Here is a 20,879-nt window from a genome sequence, read left to right on the forward strand (position 1 = left end):
GTGCCCATTTTTAGTTAAGACACTGCCGTTCTGTGCCCTCATTTTCTCTTGAATTTTGAAAGGTGAATGGCATGGCGGTTATTTTTCTTGATCCCAAGTTATCACAGAAGCCTTTCCTCTGAGCCACTGTCTAGCCCAACCCTCAGTTTCCACGGAGGGGCCATGGCCAGCGACGTGTTGAGGTGGGCACGTGGGGAGGGCAGGGCTGGGACCAGGTCTGGCCTCCCCATGACGGCGTACCCCGACCTTACCGTCGCCCCCTGCGGGCGAGATGCTGGTCCCTGACTCGACGTGCTCCCAGACACCGGTGGGCGATGGCCCTGGTCACAGCCCTCGTGGAACCGCCAGATGCCCAGAGCCGAGGGCTGTGGCCCTTCCTCGTGTTCCAGGCCCGGGCTGTTCGCCGCCGTCGAGCACGCAGGAACGCCCCGCTGCCGGCGTCGCCTGTCATCTTCCCTTCACTCTTCATACCTCTTCAATTCTAAATTTCAGAAGTAATTTGTCACTTTAGAGGAGGGAGTCATTAATAACCATTACTTAGAACTGTCGCGTCTTCCTCTCTGTGTGTGAGTGAGTTAAGCATCCAAAAAATTGGCCTTGTTGGTGGCGAACAGGGCCTCCCCACTGACAGATCAGGCCGCCCCACCCCCGCCGGCCTTTCTCACATTCTGGTTATTCCGGGCCTGCCTTTCATCACCGAAAGGGTGGTGGCAGAGTGGTTAAAAGCACGTCCTCCTGGAATTCATTAGTATTATTACCAGAGACCGTGTTGTAAATTGCTGGGTTTTTTTTTTTTTAAAAAAAAACTACTTGGAAAAAATTTCTCCTGAACTATTTCATTTTAATGTACTTAGCGAGCGAGAGATTTTTCTTGTCAAACATTTGAAACAGAATAGTTCAGAAACCCAGACTTTAGATCCCACTGGGGGTGGGCTCTGAGCGGTTATCCTAAATGAAGCTGAAATTGTGTCACCATCAGGTCGTGGGGTGGGGGTGGAAGAAGCACCCCCAAACCTCCCCGTGGTGGTGAAGGAAAGGCATCGGCCTTCGACGGATGTTAATGCGGGTTGTTACTCTTTAACATTAAAATTCCACTAAAGTACTAATAATTACTGTTAATATCTTCCAGTGGAAACTTACAGTAGAGGAGCAATAGTAGAAACAGTATTTAAAGGAGAGCTGCCGGCATGATAAGAATGCAAATAAGTGTTATTAGCCTAATGATTTTGCCGTCGCCATGGTTGTGCGGCAGCAGTGTTGTGAATATGTCATCCGGCACCCGTGAATTTGGAAAGTGTGTCAAAACACAACTTCAATTAGTTTGCTCTAATTATGGCTCTGGAGAGTTTGTAACTACATCACTCCTCATTAAAAGAGATTTTCTTCTATGGATCAATGTAATATACAAAGGAAAGTTTCAAAGTTCCCGACGCCATTTGCTCCCGCCACGAGCAGGCTCTGCGGCGCAGGGCTGCTGGGCCTGGGCCTCCCGCTGCCACTGCGGCCAGGCAGGGGGCCGGGCCTGGGGCTGCAGGCAGCTCTTTCCTCCCGTCCCCTGACCCGCCTCCTGCTAAAGGCAGCCCTGGCGAGTGGAGCTCCGGCACCATCCACCAGAGGGTGATTGAACTCATCTCTACTAAGAGGAGATCGCTCACCAGAAATTTCAGGCCATCCCTCATTCTCAGCACCTCAGTGGAGTCTGGAGGGAGAAAGATCTCTAGACCGACCGTGGCCAGGTGCAGGGTGCGAGGTCAGCCTTTCGTCCACCCTGGGGTCCTCCGGGGAGACGGCGTGGGAAAATAGCTTCGTCTTGGTCCTGCAGAATCACATGGCGTCTGTGAAATATCCGTAAAAGTCTTCATACAGTGAGAAAGAGGACCTTGTCCAGACTGATAGGTAGTTAGAGACCTATGGTTGAGCCTTTGCCATTTTGAAAGTTAAAAAAAAAAAAAAATTCACATTTTTCTTGTCTTGTTACTGACTTTCCCCTTCCCCTTGGACATCAGTGGTGTTCTGTACTGACCCCTCTGTGGGCTCCCTGGTACACGGTCAAGGTGGCAACATTGCCATCCAAAGCCGTTTCCTTGAGCCTTTGGCTGCCCCCACCTCGGCCGTCTCCTGAGCAGCTGGCCACAGCATCATTGCCATGTCCCAACTTGGGGAGCCCAGTGGTGCATTTTGAATCCAAGAGATGAATGTTAGAATGCTGCTCCAAGAGGCCTGGGTTCTGGTTGCTCTCTCCCTCCAGTTCATTTGCACGATGCAAAATATCCAAAATACAGCTTTAGATGCATTTTTGCCGACAAAAATTTTGTCGGCAAAAATGACCAAGTGTTCTCTTTGTCTCTATCTCTCTCTTTTTTTTTTTTTTTTTTTTTTTTTTTTTGTCTTTTTGCTTTTCCTAGGGGCCGCTCCCGCAGCATATGGAGGTTCCCAGGCTAGGGGTCGAATCAGAGCTGTAGCTGCCGGCCTGCGCCAGAGCCACAGCAACGCGGGATCCGAGCTGCATCTGGGACCTACACCACAGCTCACGGCAACGCCGGATCCTTAGCCCACTGAGCAAGGCCAGGGATCAATCCCGCAACCTCATGGTTCCTAGTCGGATCCGTTAACCACTCCGTTAACCACCGAGCCACGATGGGAACTCCATCTCTTTGTCATTTTTGGTGAGTCCAAGTACCGGAGTGTGTGTGTGTGGGGGGTGATTAACTTGATCTTCTTTATACCACTCTCAAGCAGTGTTGCCTTGAGTGGGTTGTTTCACTCCTCCTCCGAGCCTCAGTTTCCTCATCTGCAAAATGGGGATAAGAATACCTTCTTTGCAGGAACCAAACGGGGGGAACACAGTGGGCACTCAGGCGTGTGACTTTTCTCTTTGTCAGGGTTCGTTTCAGAGTTCACTCTGATCACAAGCTGTTCAGGCCCTTAGACCTTTCTGTTGCCACCATTTGGCCCCTTCCAGCGCCCGACAGCAGCCCTCCCCGCTGAATCCCCACCACATCAGGCTGGGCGCAGGCGTCTTCCCCGCAGGTGAGCAGCTGGGAAGGGGTTAAGGTAGTAATTGTGTGAGTCTTCCAGGCTTTATCCCAGTTCTGCGGTAATTTGATGAAGAACTTCACCCTAATTAAATATTCAAATTAGGAATAAGTGTCAATATGGCTTCCCATTGCCTGGAATGATGATTAATTGTATTCAAAACTCTAGTGGCCCACTGTAATCTAAACGGAAGCGTTGTTCTTGATTATTTCTGCACCACACTTGCCGTGTTTTTGTTTTAAGATTTAAACTAGTAATTGATTTGCCATATGCTGTCGAGCCGCACATACTTTAAAGTTATGTGTTTAGGAACTTGGGGAGTTTGGAATTGTGATTTCCTTAGTCTTCCAGCGGCAGCCTTTTTTCCTAGTCCAGTGCAGAGTGACTTCCTTGGTTGGAGAGAGAGAGAGAGAGAGAGAGAGAGAGAGAGAGAGAGAGAGAGTGTGTGTGTGTGTGTGTGTGTGTGTGTGTGTGTGTGTGTGTGTGTTGCCCATGAGGAAAACTCATTATATAGTCAGGTTGGTAGGTTGAATTCACATTGATCATGGCAAATGGGTGGCTTGAGTGGAAGATGAACAAACAAGTCTGCATTTGTCCTTTTGTGCTTCTGTTGTCTCGGGAAAGGAACATGGCATAGTGGAAAGAGCGTAAACGCAGATCCTAGCTCAGCTAGTTGCTGTAGCTGTGTGACCTTGGACAGGTTCCTTAACCTTTCGGAACCTTCTCTCTTCCCCCCTGTAGGCCCCCGCTGGCTTGTGAAGGTTAGAGGTGAGTGAGGCGTGAAGAGCAGTGCCCGTGCCCAGGGAGTGGTAACGGTCACAGTCACAGATGATCACAGAGCCTCAGTGTCCCCACTTCCAGAAAGCCGCTGCCAGCCATGGCTCGGAAATGAACTCCCACTTCTCTGACTCCAAAAGCCTTTGTCGCCCCTCTTCCTCTGCGACATCTCTTAGGTCATCGTCTTGCCTCTCGAACTGCCGTTTCGTCGCTCTGGCATGTCCTTTCTCCCTGACCACGTTCTTCCCTCTTGGTAGGTGGGACCAGGGCCTGGTGGCCCTGGACACCTCACAGGGCCCAGGGGGGTCCCTGGTTCCTGGGAGGCACTCAGCAGATGTTTCTTTTGTTTTATGCCACTGTTTTAAAGTTGAAGTGTATAACCTTATAGCCTTATATTTGTGTATCTTTAGAGCTTTTTGCTTTTTGATACAGGGGATTTGTGTATGTGTTTCAGTTTACTTGTAGATACATGTAAAGGGGAAGGATATGAGTCTTATTTGGGCTTTTTTTTTTTTTTTTTCTTATCCTTTTGAAAAGACTTTATTTTTTAAAAAGACGTTTTAGGTTTATAACGAAATAGAAAAGTACCGAGCTTTCACCCACACTCCTGCCCTCACACATACACAGCCTCCTCTGTGATCAGCATCACTCCCTCACCAGAACGGTTCTTTTTCTTTTTACACCAAAGATGAACCTACACTGACATGTTCTAATCACCTGGCGTTCATAGTTTACCTTAGGGTTCACTCTTGGTGGTGTCCATTCTGTGGCTTTAGACAGATGTATAATGACCTATGTCCATCATTATGGTGCCACAAACAGTATTTTCACGGTCTTAAAAATCCGCTGGGCTCTGCCTGTTCATCTCTCTCCCCGCCCCCAGGCCCCCCTGGCAACTAGTGATCTTTTTATTGTCTCCACAGTTTTGTCTTTTCCAGCGTGTCGGAGTTGGAATCATACAGCATGTAGTCTCTTCAGACTGGTTTCTTCATTCAGTAATATGTGCTTATCATTTTGTAAAAAGCTATCTCAGGGTCAAACACAATGCTTGGCGTATAGTAGGATTAAAATGAAAAGCTGGTAGACTGGAGCTCCTCTTGTGGCTCAGCAGGTTACAAACCCGACTAGTATCCATCAGGATGTGGGTTCAATCCCTGGCCTCGCTCAGGGGTTTGAGGACCTGTCGTTGCAGTGAGTTGTGGTATAGGTCGTAGACACAGCTCAGTTTGGGCATTCCCATGGCTGTGGCTTGGGCAGCAGCTGTAGCTCCAATTCAACCCCTAGCCTGGGAACTTCCATATGCCACAGGTGCAGCCCTAAAAAGCAAAAAAAAAAAAGAAAAAGAAAGAAAAGTAAAGAAAAGAAGCTGGTGGATTGAGGGGGTCCCAGTGTGTTGATCCTAGCAGCCCTGTGCATCTGCTGCTCCCATGCTCCATCTCCCCTTGGATGGCGCCAATCGATTGGCTTATACTCGGAATTTAGTTTCGGGTCTGGGCCGAGAAGGTTTGAGATAGTGAACTATTGCAAAGGAAATAGGTCCATTTTAGGTTTTATAAAACCTTCCTTGACTTTGCTGGTATCAGTTACAAAACAAAACAAAGCGGAGTGCCTCTCACATCATGAGAAAGGGTAGCGAACTTTACACGTGGTGCTTTCTCTCTGAGGTTGGCTCCCCCACCCGTGAGGAAAAAAAAAAAAAATGGGCACACCTAAAAATACTTGAGGACCTAGAGTCATTAAAATAATGGATTCTTGGTCTTAGCAGAACCAAATTACAAGAAAAGTGCAGTATTTTCTCACCTCTCTGGGTCTGCACAGATCTGCTTGGTGACTCAGAATCTCAGTTTGGAAGCACAGGGGACCTGGAGCAGGAATCCCGGCTGTGAAGTCTGAGGAGGATGTGAGTGCTGGTCAGGCCCTTGCCGCTGAAAATAATTCATTTTAATTACCTTCCAGAGCGATCCAGTACCTGAGCATATGGTCCTTAAGAAATAAGCTTTCCCAGACTGTCAGCGAGAGTGGGCAATGGTCAGGGACCTCGTTCTGACACTGTTGACCAGCCTTGGAGAGCGGATGCTCTAGAAGGTGCTTATTAAAATGCCAGCAGGTGCAGCAGAGGTCCCCTTTCCTGTAACTCCCTCACCCTGCTTGTGCCAGGTGTTTTATAAGAGCCTTTTTCTTCATTAAATGGCATTCATTAAGCACGTCCTTACACCTGGCACAGAAGCTGTGTGTCACAGATGACTTCTTCCCAACGGTGTTCTGCAGGAATTAAGTGGAATTTCATTTAGCTGTTTGCCATGTTCTTTCTCCCCCTGACCACCTTAACCCAATTATTGTGGCTTTTGCATGTTCCTCCTCCACCCTCCCCCAATTCCTTTGCTTTCTTTGCACATGATCTCTGGTCCTTTTCCACCAGCAACCATGTGTCTGGGAAACAAGACACTCCTTTAGCACCAAGTACTGTGCAGGATGTTTTCATATGCCCTCCCTCGCCCTTCCAGAGTTCTCTTCCTAGTGTTGGCCAGTTGTTTTTTCTCATAAAAAGCAAAAGCATTTCTCACTGAAAAAATTAACATCTGAAAGAGCGGAAGAAAAAAAATCCACACTCTGACCTCAGAGACTTCTGTCACCCGCACCACGATGACATCCCGGTCCCACATCCGTGCCACATCCTAGTCCTGCCCTTGGCACAGGGCCATCACTGCTGTGAGGGGGCACATCCTTCCAGACCCTTTGTCTTGGGGCGTATGTGTGTATGTGTCCCCATAGAGATACAGTGTGTGTGTGTGGGGGGGGTTACGTTCATCATTCTGCAACTTGGTTTTGTCTTGTTCTCTTTTGTTTTGACCTAATAGCTGTGTCTTTGATATAAATGTCTGGCCCATTCCTTCTCCTTGATCCCTCCTGCCGGCGTCAGTGTGAGCATTTCCCCATTTCCTGGAGCTTACAAACGCCACCCCAAGAACCCAGTTTCCTCCTCTTCCTGCAGCCGAGATCTCTGTCCCCACAAAGTCTGCACCTGAGTTCCTCACTCAGCATCGTGGCAGAAGCACCCTCCCTCAGTGCCAACATCATTTCATGTCTGTTAAATATTCTGAATCAGGCATCTTAGAATTTTTTTTTCCAGTTTTTAAGTAGAGCATCATGATTCAGAGATGAATTTTGTGATTTGCCCCATCAGGGTTCAAATCCAAGTGGTATCCCCTTAGGCAAGCTGCTGAACCTTCCTGAGAGCTTCTCTCTCTGTTTTTTTTTTTTTTTTTGCTTTTTAGGGCCGCACCCATGGCACATGGAGGTTCCCAAGCTAGGAGTCGAACCCGAGCTACAGCTGCCAGCCTACACCACAGCCACAGCAACTTGGGATCCGAGCTGCGTTTGCGACCTACACCACAGCTCACGGCAACACTGGATCCTTAACCCGCCGAGCGAGGCCGGGGATCGAACCTGCAACCTCATGGTTCCTAGTTGGATTTGTTTCTGCTGCGCCACAACGGGAACTCCTTTCTGAGACCTTCTGTCCAGTAGCTGATCTCAGTGCCTACTTGTAGGATCCGGGTGGGGATACGTGACGCACGTGAAGGGTAAGCGAAAATGTCAGCAAACATTATTGCTTTTATCTTAAATAAGTCATTTCTCATGTTTCAGATTATTTCCTCAGGCGGGATTTCTGGAGAGAAAGAGGAAATGCTGGTCCTTTTGTCCTATTACTTCCCCCCTTCTTAGGTCTTGATTTTGAATCACCCAGAGCAGGTTTTAGGCTATTTCTTTCAGGGGAAGGGGCTTGATCTTTTTTGCTTCGAATGTAAAAGACAGCTTGGGATTCAAGCATTTTTCACTCATTCAGCTTCCGTCCCCTCCTGACTTAGTGGCTCCCTGGCCCTCAGCGTTTAATGTGACAGAGGATGGGCCCAAAGTCACTGTCAGTATTTCCCAGGCTGCACCCTGGGTCTCTCTTCATTGCCTTTTCTGGCATACTGGGAGCGCCCCCGCCACTGTCTTCTTCATTTAGGACTTGTTTTTTGTTTGTTTGTTTTAAGATCAGGGGCGTTTTCAGCTTTACCAAATTTTACTTGATATGCAATAAACCGCCCATGTTTAAAGTATAATTTGATGAGCTTTGACGTACGTATATGCTGTGACACCGTAACCAAAGCCAAGCCTGTCCCCACCACCTCCGCAAGTTGCCCTGGGCTCCCACGTAAGACGTCCTCTCTCTTCAGGCCGCCACTCTTCAGCTTTCCAACCCTGTAGGTGAGTTTGCATTTTCTAGAATTTTATGCAAATGGAATGGTACCCTGTGTGCTCTTTTTCATCTTTCTTATTTTACTTAGCATACTTCCCTTGAGATGTATCCGTCTTGCATGTCTCCTTAGTTCCTTCAGGTCTGCCGACTGGGATCCACTGCTTGGCGGGACCACGGTGTGTCTGTCCAGTCGCTTGTCATCGGACACTTGGTTTGTTTTATAGCTTTTTACTTTTACAAATAAAGCCACTCCGTGCCTTTGTGTACAAACCTTTGTACAAACATGTGCTTTCATTTCTCTTGGCTGAAAATCTGCAAGTGCGGTGACCGTGTTGTGCCAGAGATACCCTTGAACTCTGTCAGAAGCTGCGCACTGTCTTCTGAAGTGGTTGTACCATTTTGCATTCCTACCAGCCATGCACAAGGGTTCTCCCGGCTCCTCTTCCTTGCCTACAGTCGGTATTTAATTTTTGTCTTTCCAGAAGATGTGTAGTTATAGCTCATCATGGTTTTAATCTGCATTTCCCTAATGACTCGTAGTGTTGAACGTTCTTTCATGTGCTGATTTACCGTTTGTATATTTTCTTTAATGAAGTTAGTCTGTTCGCATCATTTGGTCTTATCTTACTTGGGTTGTTAGTCCTCTGCTAGATTATAAGAGTTCTGTATATACCCAGCTGTAAGTTGGGTATGTGTTTGCAGGTATTTTCTTCAGGTCCGTGGCTTGTGTGTCCATGTTTGTAACAGCATCTTTTGAATAACAAGAGTTTTAAATGTTGGTGAAGTCCAATTTGTTGATTTTTTTTTTCTTCCGGTATAGTTTGTGCTTTTCGGTGTCCTATTTAAGAAATCTTTGCCACAAAGGTCACAAAGATTTTTTTTCTCTGTTTTCTTCTATGTATTTTTTGTTTTGTTTTATTTTATTTTATTTTTTACCCTTTTAGGGCCACACCCGAAGCATATGGAGGTTCCCAGGCTAGGGGTCGAATCAGAGCTGTCCTACACCACAGCTCACAACAACGCCGGATCCTTAACCCAGTGAGCGAGGCCGGGGATCGAACCTGTGTCCTCATGGATGCTAGTCAGATACGTTTCCACTGAGCCGTGTCAGGAACTCCACTGTTTTCTTCTAGAAGAGGCCACGCTATGCCTGTTCAATCCAGATGCATATAAATAAAATGAATCAAACCCCTGGACCTCTTAATAATTTACCTCTTCCTTTTCCTCTTTGATAGAGTAGTTCTGCGAATCCCTGGGGCCATTTTTTATGCATATGTGGTGTGAGGTAAAGCGTCAGGGTTCTTTTCTTTCATGTTTTTGCACGTGGCTCTGCAGTTGTTCCAGCACCATTTGTTGAAAAGATTACTCCTTCCCCATTGGGTTGTCGTGGCGCCTTTGTTGAAAATCAGTGGATCATTTATGTGTGGGTCTTTCTGGGGACCCTCCGTCTGTCCTCTTGATCCATGTGTCTGTGATTACGCCAGCACCACCCTGCCTTGCTTATACTCCAGCTTTCCACTAAGTCTTGAAATTAGGTAGTCTTGAAATGAGGATTTACTTAGCTGTCTCTTTATTAATTTCACCTGGAATGTTGGAAGCCCTCTTGGCTTCTGTATTTGTTTTTAATCAGGCAAGCTTTCAAGCCTGTTTTGATTCGTGCTTCTCTTTTAACTGTTCTGGTTTCTAACACCATGAATATTTGGGTTGGTCTTTGTTCTGCATATTGGCCATGTTTTCCCTCCATCCCTGTGTCGTCTCTGGCTTCCTTCTTTCTGAGTTCTAGAACATCGTGGGGGGCTTGTCCATGGCACCTCTGATTCAGTTTTCAGAGATTTTATTTCTGCCTTATTTCCATTGCAGACAACTTTGTCTACATCCTACAGCAAATCCCCCCCACCCCCGATAATGTTCTTTTAATCCTGTTGTGTGACATTGCTTTACAGGCCCTCGTGAGGGTGTGTGTTTCTAGACTGGGTGTTGGCTGAAAGGCAGGATGTGTGAGTTACTCCTTCCCTCCCCGCATCTCACTTGGGTGCTCATTATTCAGCGGATAGTCTTGTGAATCTTCATTATCTTCCGCTGTTCTCGTTCGTTTTTGTAGGACCTTGGTACCCGGAGGCAGGCTGGCGCCATCACTGGCCGTACCAAGTCATGTGGTCCTGGGATCTTTTCAGGACATGGACCATCTCATCCTCGGAAGTAGAATTTTGCCAGTCTTTTAGGTCTTTTCAACTGTTGACTCTTTGCACCAGTGCAAGTGAATAAGCAAATGTTATTTCTCGTTAGTCGGGGGATGTACCGCTTAGATATCGAGAGCAGTCCGTCACTCCGATCAGAGGCGGCTTGTGTCTGAGGAGCATCCTGACCCGGGCTTAGCGCAGGCGGACGTCTGGCCCCGCTTCACTGGCTGCATGTCCAGTCTCCTGCAGAGTTACATTCAACACACTGTGCTGGAACAGTGGTTTTCCACCTTTTTGGTCTAGGATTTTTATAGTCTTAGAAAAAAAAAAAATAGAGGATTCCATCTTGCTGGGGGGCGGGGGCAGGAGAGGATTCGAAAGAGCTTTTGTTTATGCGGGTGATGTTTGGCTTTATTTTACCTCGCTAAAAAGGAAAACTGAAGAATGTAAAACACACGACTGTCTAAGCAGAGACATCAGGGTGATGGGGTCCTCACAAGTCCCATAGCTTCTGGAAATTGTTTTCTGCCTGCTTGAGAGAGAATGAGAGGGGGAAAGGCAAGGGAGGTAGTAGTAGTATGACAGTAGTGGTGACTGCGGGTTCCCTGAAAGAGTCTGAGGAACCCCCAGGTGTCTCTGGAGCACACAGGGAAAACCGCTGCCCCAGAAGCTGGTGTTCAAGCAGCCGAAAAACAGACTGGAAATTGGGACCTGATGCCACAGAGTTTGCTGGTCGCAGGCGTGCACATGTGTGTGTGTGTGTGTGTGTGTGTGTGTGTGTGGGCGGGGTGTAGGGGTGGGAGACAGCAGTGACGTCTGTCTCCAACCACGCATCCGCCTCTGCCTTACCAGCCGCCGGTCCCTCCGCGCTGCCCTCTGACAGCCTGAGAGGATAGCGGGCATCACGGCTGCCTGGGCACAGCCGTCTTCATTATATGTGGCCACTGGGTTCAGAAGATTAATGGTAACATTTTAAAAATTCACACAGACCTGGAATCAGCACTAGAAAATACAGATTTAAATTAACAAGGAAAAAGCAGAATCCCATCAAAGGAAATAAATCGTGCTGGCAACTATTGTCACATAATAAAATGTATTCTATAACTGAAGGGCTTTTATATGGAGCTGTCTGCGGCTTAGTGGCCATGTTAATTGAATAAGGTGCCGAAGACTGACTTGGGGGAAAAAAATGAAATTTCCCTCAGCATCTATTTAGCCAGAGCCGTGGTCGGCAGCACACACGGTGCTGCCCTATTTGTTACAGATCAGCCAGTCCCCCTGCAGAGAGACATGGTGGCTCACAGGGTGTGCCCTGCTCCCTCTAGGCCGTGCCAGGGACAGGGGACGGGGAGGAAAGCTTGGTAAACTCCCCTAGAATTTAGGGGCCATCCTAGTTGGAATTCTTTTTCTTTTTCTTTTTTTTTCTTTTTTTTTCTTTTTTTTTTTTTTGTCTTTTTGCCTTTTCTAGGGCCGCACTTGCAGCATATGGAGGTTCCCAGGCTAGGGGTCTAATCAGAGCTACAGCTGCCGGCCTACGCCAGAGCCACATCAACGCGGGATCCGAGCCGCGCCTGTGACCTACACCACAGCTCACGGCAATGCCGGATCCTTAACCCGCTGAGCAAGGCCAGGGATCAAACCCACATCCTCATGGTTCCTAGTCGGATTCATGAACCACTGCGCCACGATGGGAACTCCCTAGTTGGAATTCTTGAGCCGGATTTCGGAATACTGATCCATCATTTGTGTCAGGTGGCAGAAATTGTTGGCCTCTAATGGCCAGTCCCTTATTCCAGGGGTCCAAGACCTCCTGGGGTTTGTACTGGGGGCTCTTCATCTCCAGGTGCCACCCTAGGTAGAGCCAGTTTCCTGAGTTTGGGGGTAACCTGCCCTTGGTCTGCTGGTGGTCTTTATGAACGCTCATCAAATCTAAAGCCCACTGTGCTAGAGCACTGGAGTGGTCCAGAGTGATCGCAGAGGGAGCAGCAGCTTTGGGGCCTGTTGAAGTGACTCGCTGTCCATAGGGGCACCAGCAAGCATCAGAGCCGTGGACTTCTCTGCTTTGCTCGATGCCACCGAGGACCTGCTCGTTCTTGCCACTCCTCTGCCTTTAGGTGCTTCAGAACAACTGAGCATTTAGTGCCCGTGGTTTACCCAAGTGTCTGCTTTTGCTTTCTTCCCTCCCCCAGTAACATCCAGTCACAAGTGGGGGCATTCCTTTCTCTCATGAGACGGTCAGACCATGGGAAATAAGCCAGAGACTGTTGGGTTAACTGATGACACTTCCAAGGGTAAAAATAAGGATTTTCTGTTTTGTCTCAGTAGATGCTGTGGTGATGGGGACGGGCTCAGGCCTTTAGTCTTCGAAAATATTCTAAATGATTGTAACGGAGTTTATCAGATAGCTGTACCATAGTTTTTAAGCAATCCCCTATAGTTTGATTCTTTTTTTTTTTTTTTTTTTGGCTTTATAAGTAATGCCACGACAAATGCAATTCTTATTTAGGTTGAGCTATCCAGGAATCAGAGATAGCTGCATTGCCAAACTGTTAACCAGGCCAGTCCCAGGGTGGAAAGGAGATGAGGGGAAGCCTTTCTGTAAGTTTCCCCATATTATCTCTGGTTACATCTGTTCGCCCCGTGGCATTAGGTAATCTTACCAGGTTCTCCCTAATATTTTGAAGTGTCCACTGGGTTCAGGGTACTCGTAGGCACTGAGGGTATGTTGGAAAGAGAAAGTGTCACAAAGACCATGTTCTGGTGACACACAAACAAACCCATGATCCTGTAGAGGGGGGAGGGCTCGGCCGAATGGAGGGGGTGGGTGCTGAGGTGTTGAGAGAGCCTCCGGAGGCGGAGGTGGGTGCTTCCCCAGGCGGCCTGACGAGGAGGGGGGTCCTCTTCAGAAGAGCTGGGAAGGAGCAGGTGCGAAGGCCCCAAAGCAGGAGCGAGAGTGTGGGAAGGGGGACCACCCCACAGCCAGGGAGGTGGGAGGATGTGAGTGCAGGGACTTGGAATAAGACCGGGTCAGAGAGGAGATTTCATCCTGATGCAGAGGGAAGGCGCGGTGCATTTTGTAAGGGTCCCGCAGTGAGGCCTCCTGAGCAGGACTTAAAATAATGCCAGGGAAGAAGCAGAATAGGAATTGTCCTTCACCACATCCCAGTTCTGTGCTGCGGATGCGTCCTCACTGTCAGGTGGGTCGGACGCCGAGCACCCCTGGGCCACTTCTCCTTCGGCAGGCGACTCCTTCGTTTGATTTAGCCACAGGTGATCTGTCCCCTCTGCCCAAACTGTCCACTCTTATTAATGGGAGGCTTGATGTGCCTTTTCACCGCCCTGTCCCCGCGTCCCTTCTTCCCCTGGGCGCAGGACCAATAGAAGTAAAAATGCAGAAGCAGCTGTTTGTGGCATAGGGACCCTTCTCCCTACAGCCCTCTCTGGTCGGGGGCCGTCCTGCCTTGTGCTCTGAAAGCTGCCCTGTCCCCGCTCTCCATCAGCCACTGCAGCTGGAGTTTGTGGTAGCTTGATTTCACTTTGACAGATTCCTCTTGAGCAATTAGTCTGTAAAAGAGTCAGGCCTGCAACTTGAATTGTCTTTTAATTTCCCTTGTATTGCATCAACCCCACATCGTCCTGGGTGGTGAGTAATTCTTTCTTTTTTGCCCTGTAACTTCCTGGTTGCTGCCCCACCAGCTTCTGACGCCACACCTCTTTGTAGCGCAGAGGGTGGGGTGCGTGCATTGTGGGCCTCCCAGAAACCCCCTGAGTCTAACCGAGCAGACGCACAGGCAGAGATGCCATGAGAGAGGCAACAACAGCTCGTGTCCACAAAGACCCAGAAGGTTGGGGTTTGATTTGTTCAACAGGCATCTAGTCAATGACTGTCTACTCTGGGGAAGAAATTGTCCTAGAAAATGGGGTACCAAATGGATGAGGTTTGGCCCTGCTTTGGAGCAGCGTCTTGTGATGACCAGAGAGAGAGAGAACATGTAGACACCTGTCCAGCCTGAGTCAAGCCCGGGAAGGGCTTCACCAGGTGGAGTGTTGAAGGGCAAGCAGGAGTGTGGAGAGGGGGAAAGGAGGAAATGGAGGTTCGAGGAGGAGAAAGGAGCTGCGTGGATGAAGAATCCGACTGAGGCGGAGTTCCCCTCATGGCGCAGTGGTTAACGAATCCGACTAGGAACCATGAGGTTGCGGGTTCGGTCCCTGGCCTTGCTCAGTGGGTTAAGGATCCGGTGTTGCCATGAGCTGTGGTGTAGGTTGCAGACACGGCTCGGATCCCGCGTTGCTGTGGCCCTGGCGTAGGCCGGTGGCTACAGCTCCCACTGGACCCCTAGCCTGGGAACCTCCATATGCCATGGGAAGTGGCCCTAGAAAAGGCAAAAACACCAAAAAAAAAAAAAAAAAAAAAATCAGACTGAGGCATGCAAAACCACGGCTTGTTCGGAGATTTACAAGACTTGAACTCTTCCTGGTGGAGGGAGAAGTGAGCAGTGACAGGAGACAGTCTGGAGAGGTGGGCTGGTGTGTGAGACCCGGGGTGCAGGTGAGGATTAGGCTGCCTGGGGAAGGGGGAAGCGCTAAGCCAGAGCCCTTGCTGGCTGCAAGGCCCCAAGGTCAGCGGAGGAGCCGCGGGACCCTCTGCAAGGGAAAGGGAAGCAGGCCACGCGGGGGCGCGGGGGGGGGCGGGGGCAGTTCCAGGGCGTGGCAGCCAGACCCAGCCTGATGCCCCAGCAAGGCGGCAAGTTCAGACCCGGATGTGCGCGTGGCCGGTCAACAAAGGAGCCAGGCGGCTTGATTCTCTAGTATCTACTTCTTGCTTCAGTTCCCTGGGCCATAGAATGACCCCAAAATTGATCATTTCTAGGGCTGCAGCAGGTGATTTTGATGGGCATTGTTGAGTCTGCACACAGTAGGTGCTACGCAGTTGCTTGCCATTCCGTGCTACTCCTCATGGCACGAGCCGCTGCGTTCCTATCCGCCACGCTCTTTCAGGTTTTCCCCCCGCTTTCCGCAGGCATGTACTCGTAAAATTGTAAATTGGGTCTTGTTCCTTCGTGGCTTAAAAATCCTTCAAGAAAAAGTCAGAACTTGAGACGGGGCCCTCGGGCAGTGGCCCTGTAACTCTTCAGCCTGGTCCTTCCTTCTCCCTGGCCTCCAGGCCCTGGCCACTCTGACTTCCTCCCAGGTCCACCCTCAGCCACACCTCCTGCTGCTTAGGAGCCCACGGGAGCCCTCCCTGTCCCCCCCACCCCCCGACTCCCCTACCTCCCGTTCTCCACCGGAAGGGCTCTTCCCTGGGGCTGCACGGAGCCCCGCCCACTTCAGTTTTTCTGCTTGCCACACGTGACCACGTTTGTCCGCCAGCGCTCCTGTGGCTTCGGGGACGTGTTCCTGTCCCCTGCTGCAGGGTAAGCTCTGCAGAAATAGGGACCCTGCCCATCCTGCCACCCCACCTCCACCCCCCTGATCTGGGTTGCTGTGGGCCCAGTCTCGCTCGGCCCCCTCTGACAGCCAGCTGGCTGGGCTGGCCCATTTTCCTGTCCAAGGAGACTCTCTGTGCCGTCAGCCAGGTCGGCCTGGCCTCTGAGGTTTCCCCAACACGCCGCCTCCCCCGCGAGCCTGCTGGAGGGGCTCCCGCCCTGTGCAGTCTGTTCGTGGTCTTGGGTTGGATGCAGCGTTTTAGGGCTTCCCAGGCTTAGCAGTCTCGGTCGTGGCAGCCCCAAAGCACAGGTCTCCTCCAGCTCCTGGAAGTCCCCTCGTGGTTGCAGTGGATGCAGAAGCCTCGGGGCAGCTTGGTGGGTGTGAGCCAGTGTGTGCCAAAGGGGCCCACACTCGGTTTAACGCTCTGCTGTCACTGTCCTGAAATTCTTAATAATAGTTGACCCAGGTCCCCACATTTTCATTTTGTACCAGGCCCTACACCTGCCCTGCGGGGGCGATCTGCAAAACCATAAGAAAACCGTGGGATCTGCAGGCCCCAGGGCCCCGCTCTGGGCAAGTCCTCTCCACAGGGTCGCCTGTCATCATTTTAGCTCTGCTCAACCACAACCACAGTCAATAATTCATTCTTCTGTTTGCTCAGCTTCATTGACTAAGTGCTGTGGTCAGAGGCATTGATCAACGGCTTAAAGCCCTTCTGCAGCTGCTGCTCACCTCCCCGAGTTCCCAGACCTGGCCGGTCTTCAGAGTCACTGCTGGAGCTTGTTAAAAAGATTTCTGGGCTGCACCCCAAGTGCACTGAACCAGACTCCCCAGGGCCGGGGCTGTGAATCTGTATTGTTAGCAACTTCCCAGGCGCCTCTAGTGCCTGCATCTGTGCTGTGACAGGCGGAACAGAGTTTGGGGACCTTCGTCTGAGCGGACAGAATCCAGTCCCCGTGGTGTGTGTGGCATGTGGTGTCCTTTCCCGGCTGGGCTGGCTTTGTTTCCTGTGGGTACCCTAACCCTGCACCTGAGTCGGCTTTCCCCAGCTGCCCGCTCAGCCCTTTTTCCTCCTGTAACACCCGCGTCCTCCTCCGAGAAGGTGTCGCTGGAGCCCTGTGCCCCTTTCAGAGCGTGTTTTTCCTTGCCTCCGTGCTCGCTGGGCAAAGGGTTTGTATTCTCCGAGCCAAGTCGTTGTGCGGCAGCCCGTTCCTGTGCCTTTGTCCCCTGTAGCCTGAAAGCTCCCTGCAGGGAGCGCTCACGTCTGCATCCTTAGTTTGCCAGTCATGAGCCGACAGTGCGGGTTCACTTCCTGCACCTCAGGTGCCCCATGGACACATGCCTCACGTGCTGTTCCTGCTGGTTCCCCCGCCGCCCAGGCACTCACTCAGCCGGGCCTGCTGCCTCAGGTGTTGGCCTCAGGGCTCAAGCCACAGCCTTCTGCAGCCTTGGCGCTCATCTGGTCCCGGGAGGCTCCTGCCCACCCCTGGCCCCATGGGAGCAGGCCCTGCCAAGAGGACCTTTCCTCCCAGGAGTCTGTATGTTCTCGGAGGGCACGCGTTTGTGTGCGAAGGGCAACATGTAAAGTGTGAGGCTTCCTCTCTGTGGTTGTCACCCCCAGTCTCTTCATTTTGGAAATGCCTGTGTGTGACCAGAGCTCAAACCAACCCCCAGTCATACCAAAAAGAGGTAACTGTGCTGCTTTTTACGCCCAGACCTGTTGGGTTTGAAATGTTTTTCCTATTACTATCATCTTCTCGGCATTGGCTCGAGGCAGCCGATGACCACCCCAGATGGACTCTGAGCTTTGGTGAAACAGCCGCTCACACTGTGCGGGGAGCTGCCCTGGCCAGCATCGACATGGCATTCAGAGGCATGTGCATCTCCGGGACTCACGTGGCAATGATAACACCCCCTCCTTCCTTCACAAAGTGCTCTCTGTGAGGCTCAGCAGCCCCTCGGGACAGGTGTGCCAGCCACTGGGTAGATAATGGGACCAAGATGCCAGGACAAGCCGAGGCTCATGTTGAGAGCCGAGTGTTCTGGTCCCTTGGGTACACTTTGCCCAGTGGGCAGAGGTGGGAACTAAATCCCCCACCTCCTCGAGGCACCTGGCACACCCCTGAAGGCTCGGGAGACCCTTTCTTCCTCTGATGTCCTTCCCAGTATGGAAAACGGTGGCTGCTGATGTCCGGAAACTTCGGAGTTCCTTGGGGGACTGGAGCTGGTGGGGAGGGGCCCCTGCCTGAGGGGGCAGTCCCCCCAGACCCCCGCCGGGAGTGCCCGCTTCCCTGCGCTGCGTGCCACGGGCCGTTATGGCACAGGGTGCGTTCTGAGCCTCGGGGAGTGCTCCGTGCACCCTGTAACCGCTTTTCTCCTCTGTCTTTCTCAGGCACATCTCGCTCACGCTCCCTGCTACCTTCCGAGGCAGAAACAGCACTCGGGCTGACTATGAGTACCAGCACTCCAATCTCTACGCCATATCAGGTACGTGGGGCTGCTGCAGAGGGCCAGCTACGCGTCTGCGTCCCGGGCACCACCTCCCTCCACGTGTTCCCTGACTTCCAGTGGCACTTGTGTGTCCTCCTCCTCTCTTTTCCCTGCGAGGGGCCCGTTCCCTGCAGGGGCCAGGCCTCCCCTCTCCTCCAGGTCACCCCAGCACTTAGAGAAGGGCCAGATACTCAGCGTGTTTTGAAACTAATGATGCAAAACAGTGTGTGGATTTCACAAGCTTGAAGGGAAGTTTCCTGAGAATAGTCGCCAGCCACATTGTTCACCTGCCAGATCTTGGGCACATTTCCCACAGGGACTGGGGACCACGCAGAGCCAAGGCCTGGTGCCACCTGCCCTCTGTATCCTCGTCTGTCCTCACCTCTCATTTCTCGAAGCCAGGTTTGTGGCCAGAGGGTGTGCTGGCGGTCTCCCTGCCACCTGCCCCCATCGTATGAGTCTGTGATTTCTGGACGTGGCCTTGAAATGGATAGTGTTACCTTGGCGGGAACTTTATCAGCCCTAGTTTCCTTTTTCACCTTCACCCAGAGAAGGAAACCTCACAAGCCTTATTACAAAACGGACTTTCACTACATGCCTGGCAGAGCAGGTGACTTGCTTAGAGCCGAGGAAACCCACAAACTTGACTCTGGTTATACGGGGCCTCCAGTCTGAGGTGTTTGTACATGAGGGGGAAGTGGCAAATCGGTGCCACTTACCAGCACACCCCCTTAACGCTGAGTGACGTTTCGCACACGGGAACATGGCATTCGTTCATGTACCGTAATGAATCGGTTATTTAAAAGGTAATCTTTTTTTCTAAAAATCGCAACTTCGGGTTGCTAAATGGATGAACTAGAACAATGGTATAATTCGTGTCAGTATTCGTTTTTCTTGTTATGATCACTCCCTAATGGGTTTGGAAGGATAAGCAGAGGTCAGTTGTTCCATTTCTGGGTGCACTCCTGCCGGGGAAGGGCAAGGGCAGGGATTTTCTCAGAGCCCTCGCCCCCGTGCCTGGCCCCACTCCAGGCGTCACGCTCCCCACGGGGAGCGGGAACGTGTTGTCTAAGAGAAGCCTCTCCAGGGAGAATTTCTTTTGTGCTCTGGCTATTTCAGCAGAGTCGACAAGGAGCATAACAAGTGTGGAAAGATGACCTATTTTGTAGAAAAGCTGAATATTTCCCCAGATGCTTAGTGGCGGAGTGGTGCAGAATAGGCCTGTGAAATCCAGCAGGGCGGCCCCGTTCAGAATGCACACGAGGAAAGCTCCATCAAAGCAGATGACTTTTCCCCTCCACCTTGCAAATCTTTTTCCAGCCACAGCGTTCGGCTGCCCCCCCACTCACCTGAGTTCTCTGATGGCTTTCCCAGCTGTTGACGTTTCTGCAGCGAAGGGCCCACAGAGCGAAATCTCCTCGGTTTGGCAGGCATGTTCTGTCTGCCTCTGGACCACTGCTTCCTCGCCCCACGGCTTTGATGAGGTGTTGTCTGGGTTCATTTCAGCTGTTAGTTCAGCAATACCGAGGTAACAGCCTCAAGACACAGGGGACGCCATTCAGAAACTTCCTGGTACATTTATGTAAGTGGCAGTCAGTTGGATTTTATCTTCCAAACAGAGGTAGTTGAGGCTGTAGCCCACGGCAGCAGGCAGCTCAGGCCCCCTCGGTGGCTGCAGGCACCAAACGGCTCCACCGGGGCCCGGGACGGCTTGGTTATGATGCTGCCAGACGTACCCCCGCAGGACCCGCTGGCTCCGCGAGGCCTGCAAGCTCAGCACTGGGCAACCGTGGTGCAGCTGGGAAGCCTGCCCGCCCGCCCATCGGCAGCCTGCCTGCGAGCCGTTCTGCTGGAAGGGAGCGGAGACCCCCCCACACCCCCCGTTCCAGCAGTATCTGGCACTGAGTGGCACGTCTCAGCTCGGTGTTGCAAAGTTAAAGTTTCAATGGTTTATTCCCCAAACAGTCGAGGCACTGTGTGCCCCAGGCCCCAGCCCATGCCCCGTGCCCGATTGCCGTGATGGCTGGTGCTGTGCTGGTAATGAAATGAGTCATCAAACTGCTCTCCCCCCGAAACCGGCTCTGGCGCACGTTGGCTCCAGTCTTCAGGCACCAAGGCTTTGGTGCAAACTTCGGGGCTGCTCTGGTTCATTCCTTAAAACATGGGATCACTGCGCCCTTCATTCGCAGTCCCGTCCTAAGAAAAGGAGATTTCTGAACAATGTGATTCGAAATTTGGAAAGCAGGCTACATTTAACTTGTATATGTGGTTATTAAAGTAATAGTGGCTTTTCAATGTTTTCCCAAGGGCATACCTGTTGATATATCCCATCTGGACCCTTCACTCAGACAGTTCATCTCTGCCACGGCTGCAAAGGGAGGGACACACTCAGAGTTGCCGGAGAAGCCGGTGGAGGCCGTGTGTGGCTCTGCCCCGGCACAGCCACGTGCCGTGAGGTGGTTGTGGAGGAGGGGAGGAGGGAGGAGAGCATTTAGCCCAGTGCCTGCCGTGCCCAGGGTGCCCTCTGTACCCTCCGGGGCAGGCCCTCGGCCTGATTCGCTGCTCAAACCCTCCAGCGTCTGTCCGGGGCCAGCGCCTCGGAGCCGCCCAGCCCGTCTCTGCAGGGCCTCCCACGTCCAGCTGGGCCGTCTTGCTGGTGGTTTGCACCCGTCCAGCCATTGGCGGACCTCACGTTCTCTTGGCTTCCCCACGGTTCAGGTCGT

General features: G+C 51.4%; 1 protein-coding gene across 2 annotated transcripts in view; it reads left to right on the forward strand.

The window, feature by feature from the left end:
* MVB12B (multivesicular body subunit 12B) overlaps positions 1–20,879 on the forward strand; it is a 172,332-nt gene that overhangs the window by 77,170 nt on the left and 74,283 nt on the right. For both annotated transcript variants that reach the window (XM_021068965.1, XM_021068968.1), the window contains exon 7: positions 18,059–18,153. In XM_021068965.1, the coding sequence (XP_020924624.1) occupies positions 18,059–18,153 (95 nt within the window). The remainder of the gene's footprint in view (positions 1–18,058; positions 18,154–20,879) is intronic.

Source organism: Sus scrofa, chromosome 1 (genome assembly GCF_000003025.6).
Source record: "Sus scrofa isolate TJ Tabasco breed Duroc chromosome 1, Sscrofa11.1, whole genome shotgun sequence".
NCBI lineage: Eukaryota > Metazoa > Chordata > Mammalia > Artiodactyla > Suidae > Sus > Sus scrofa.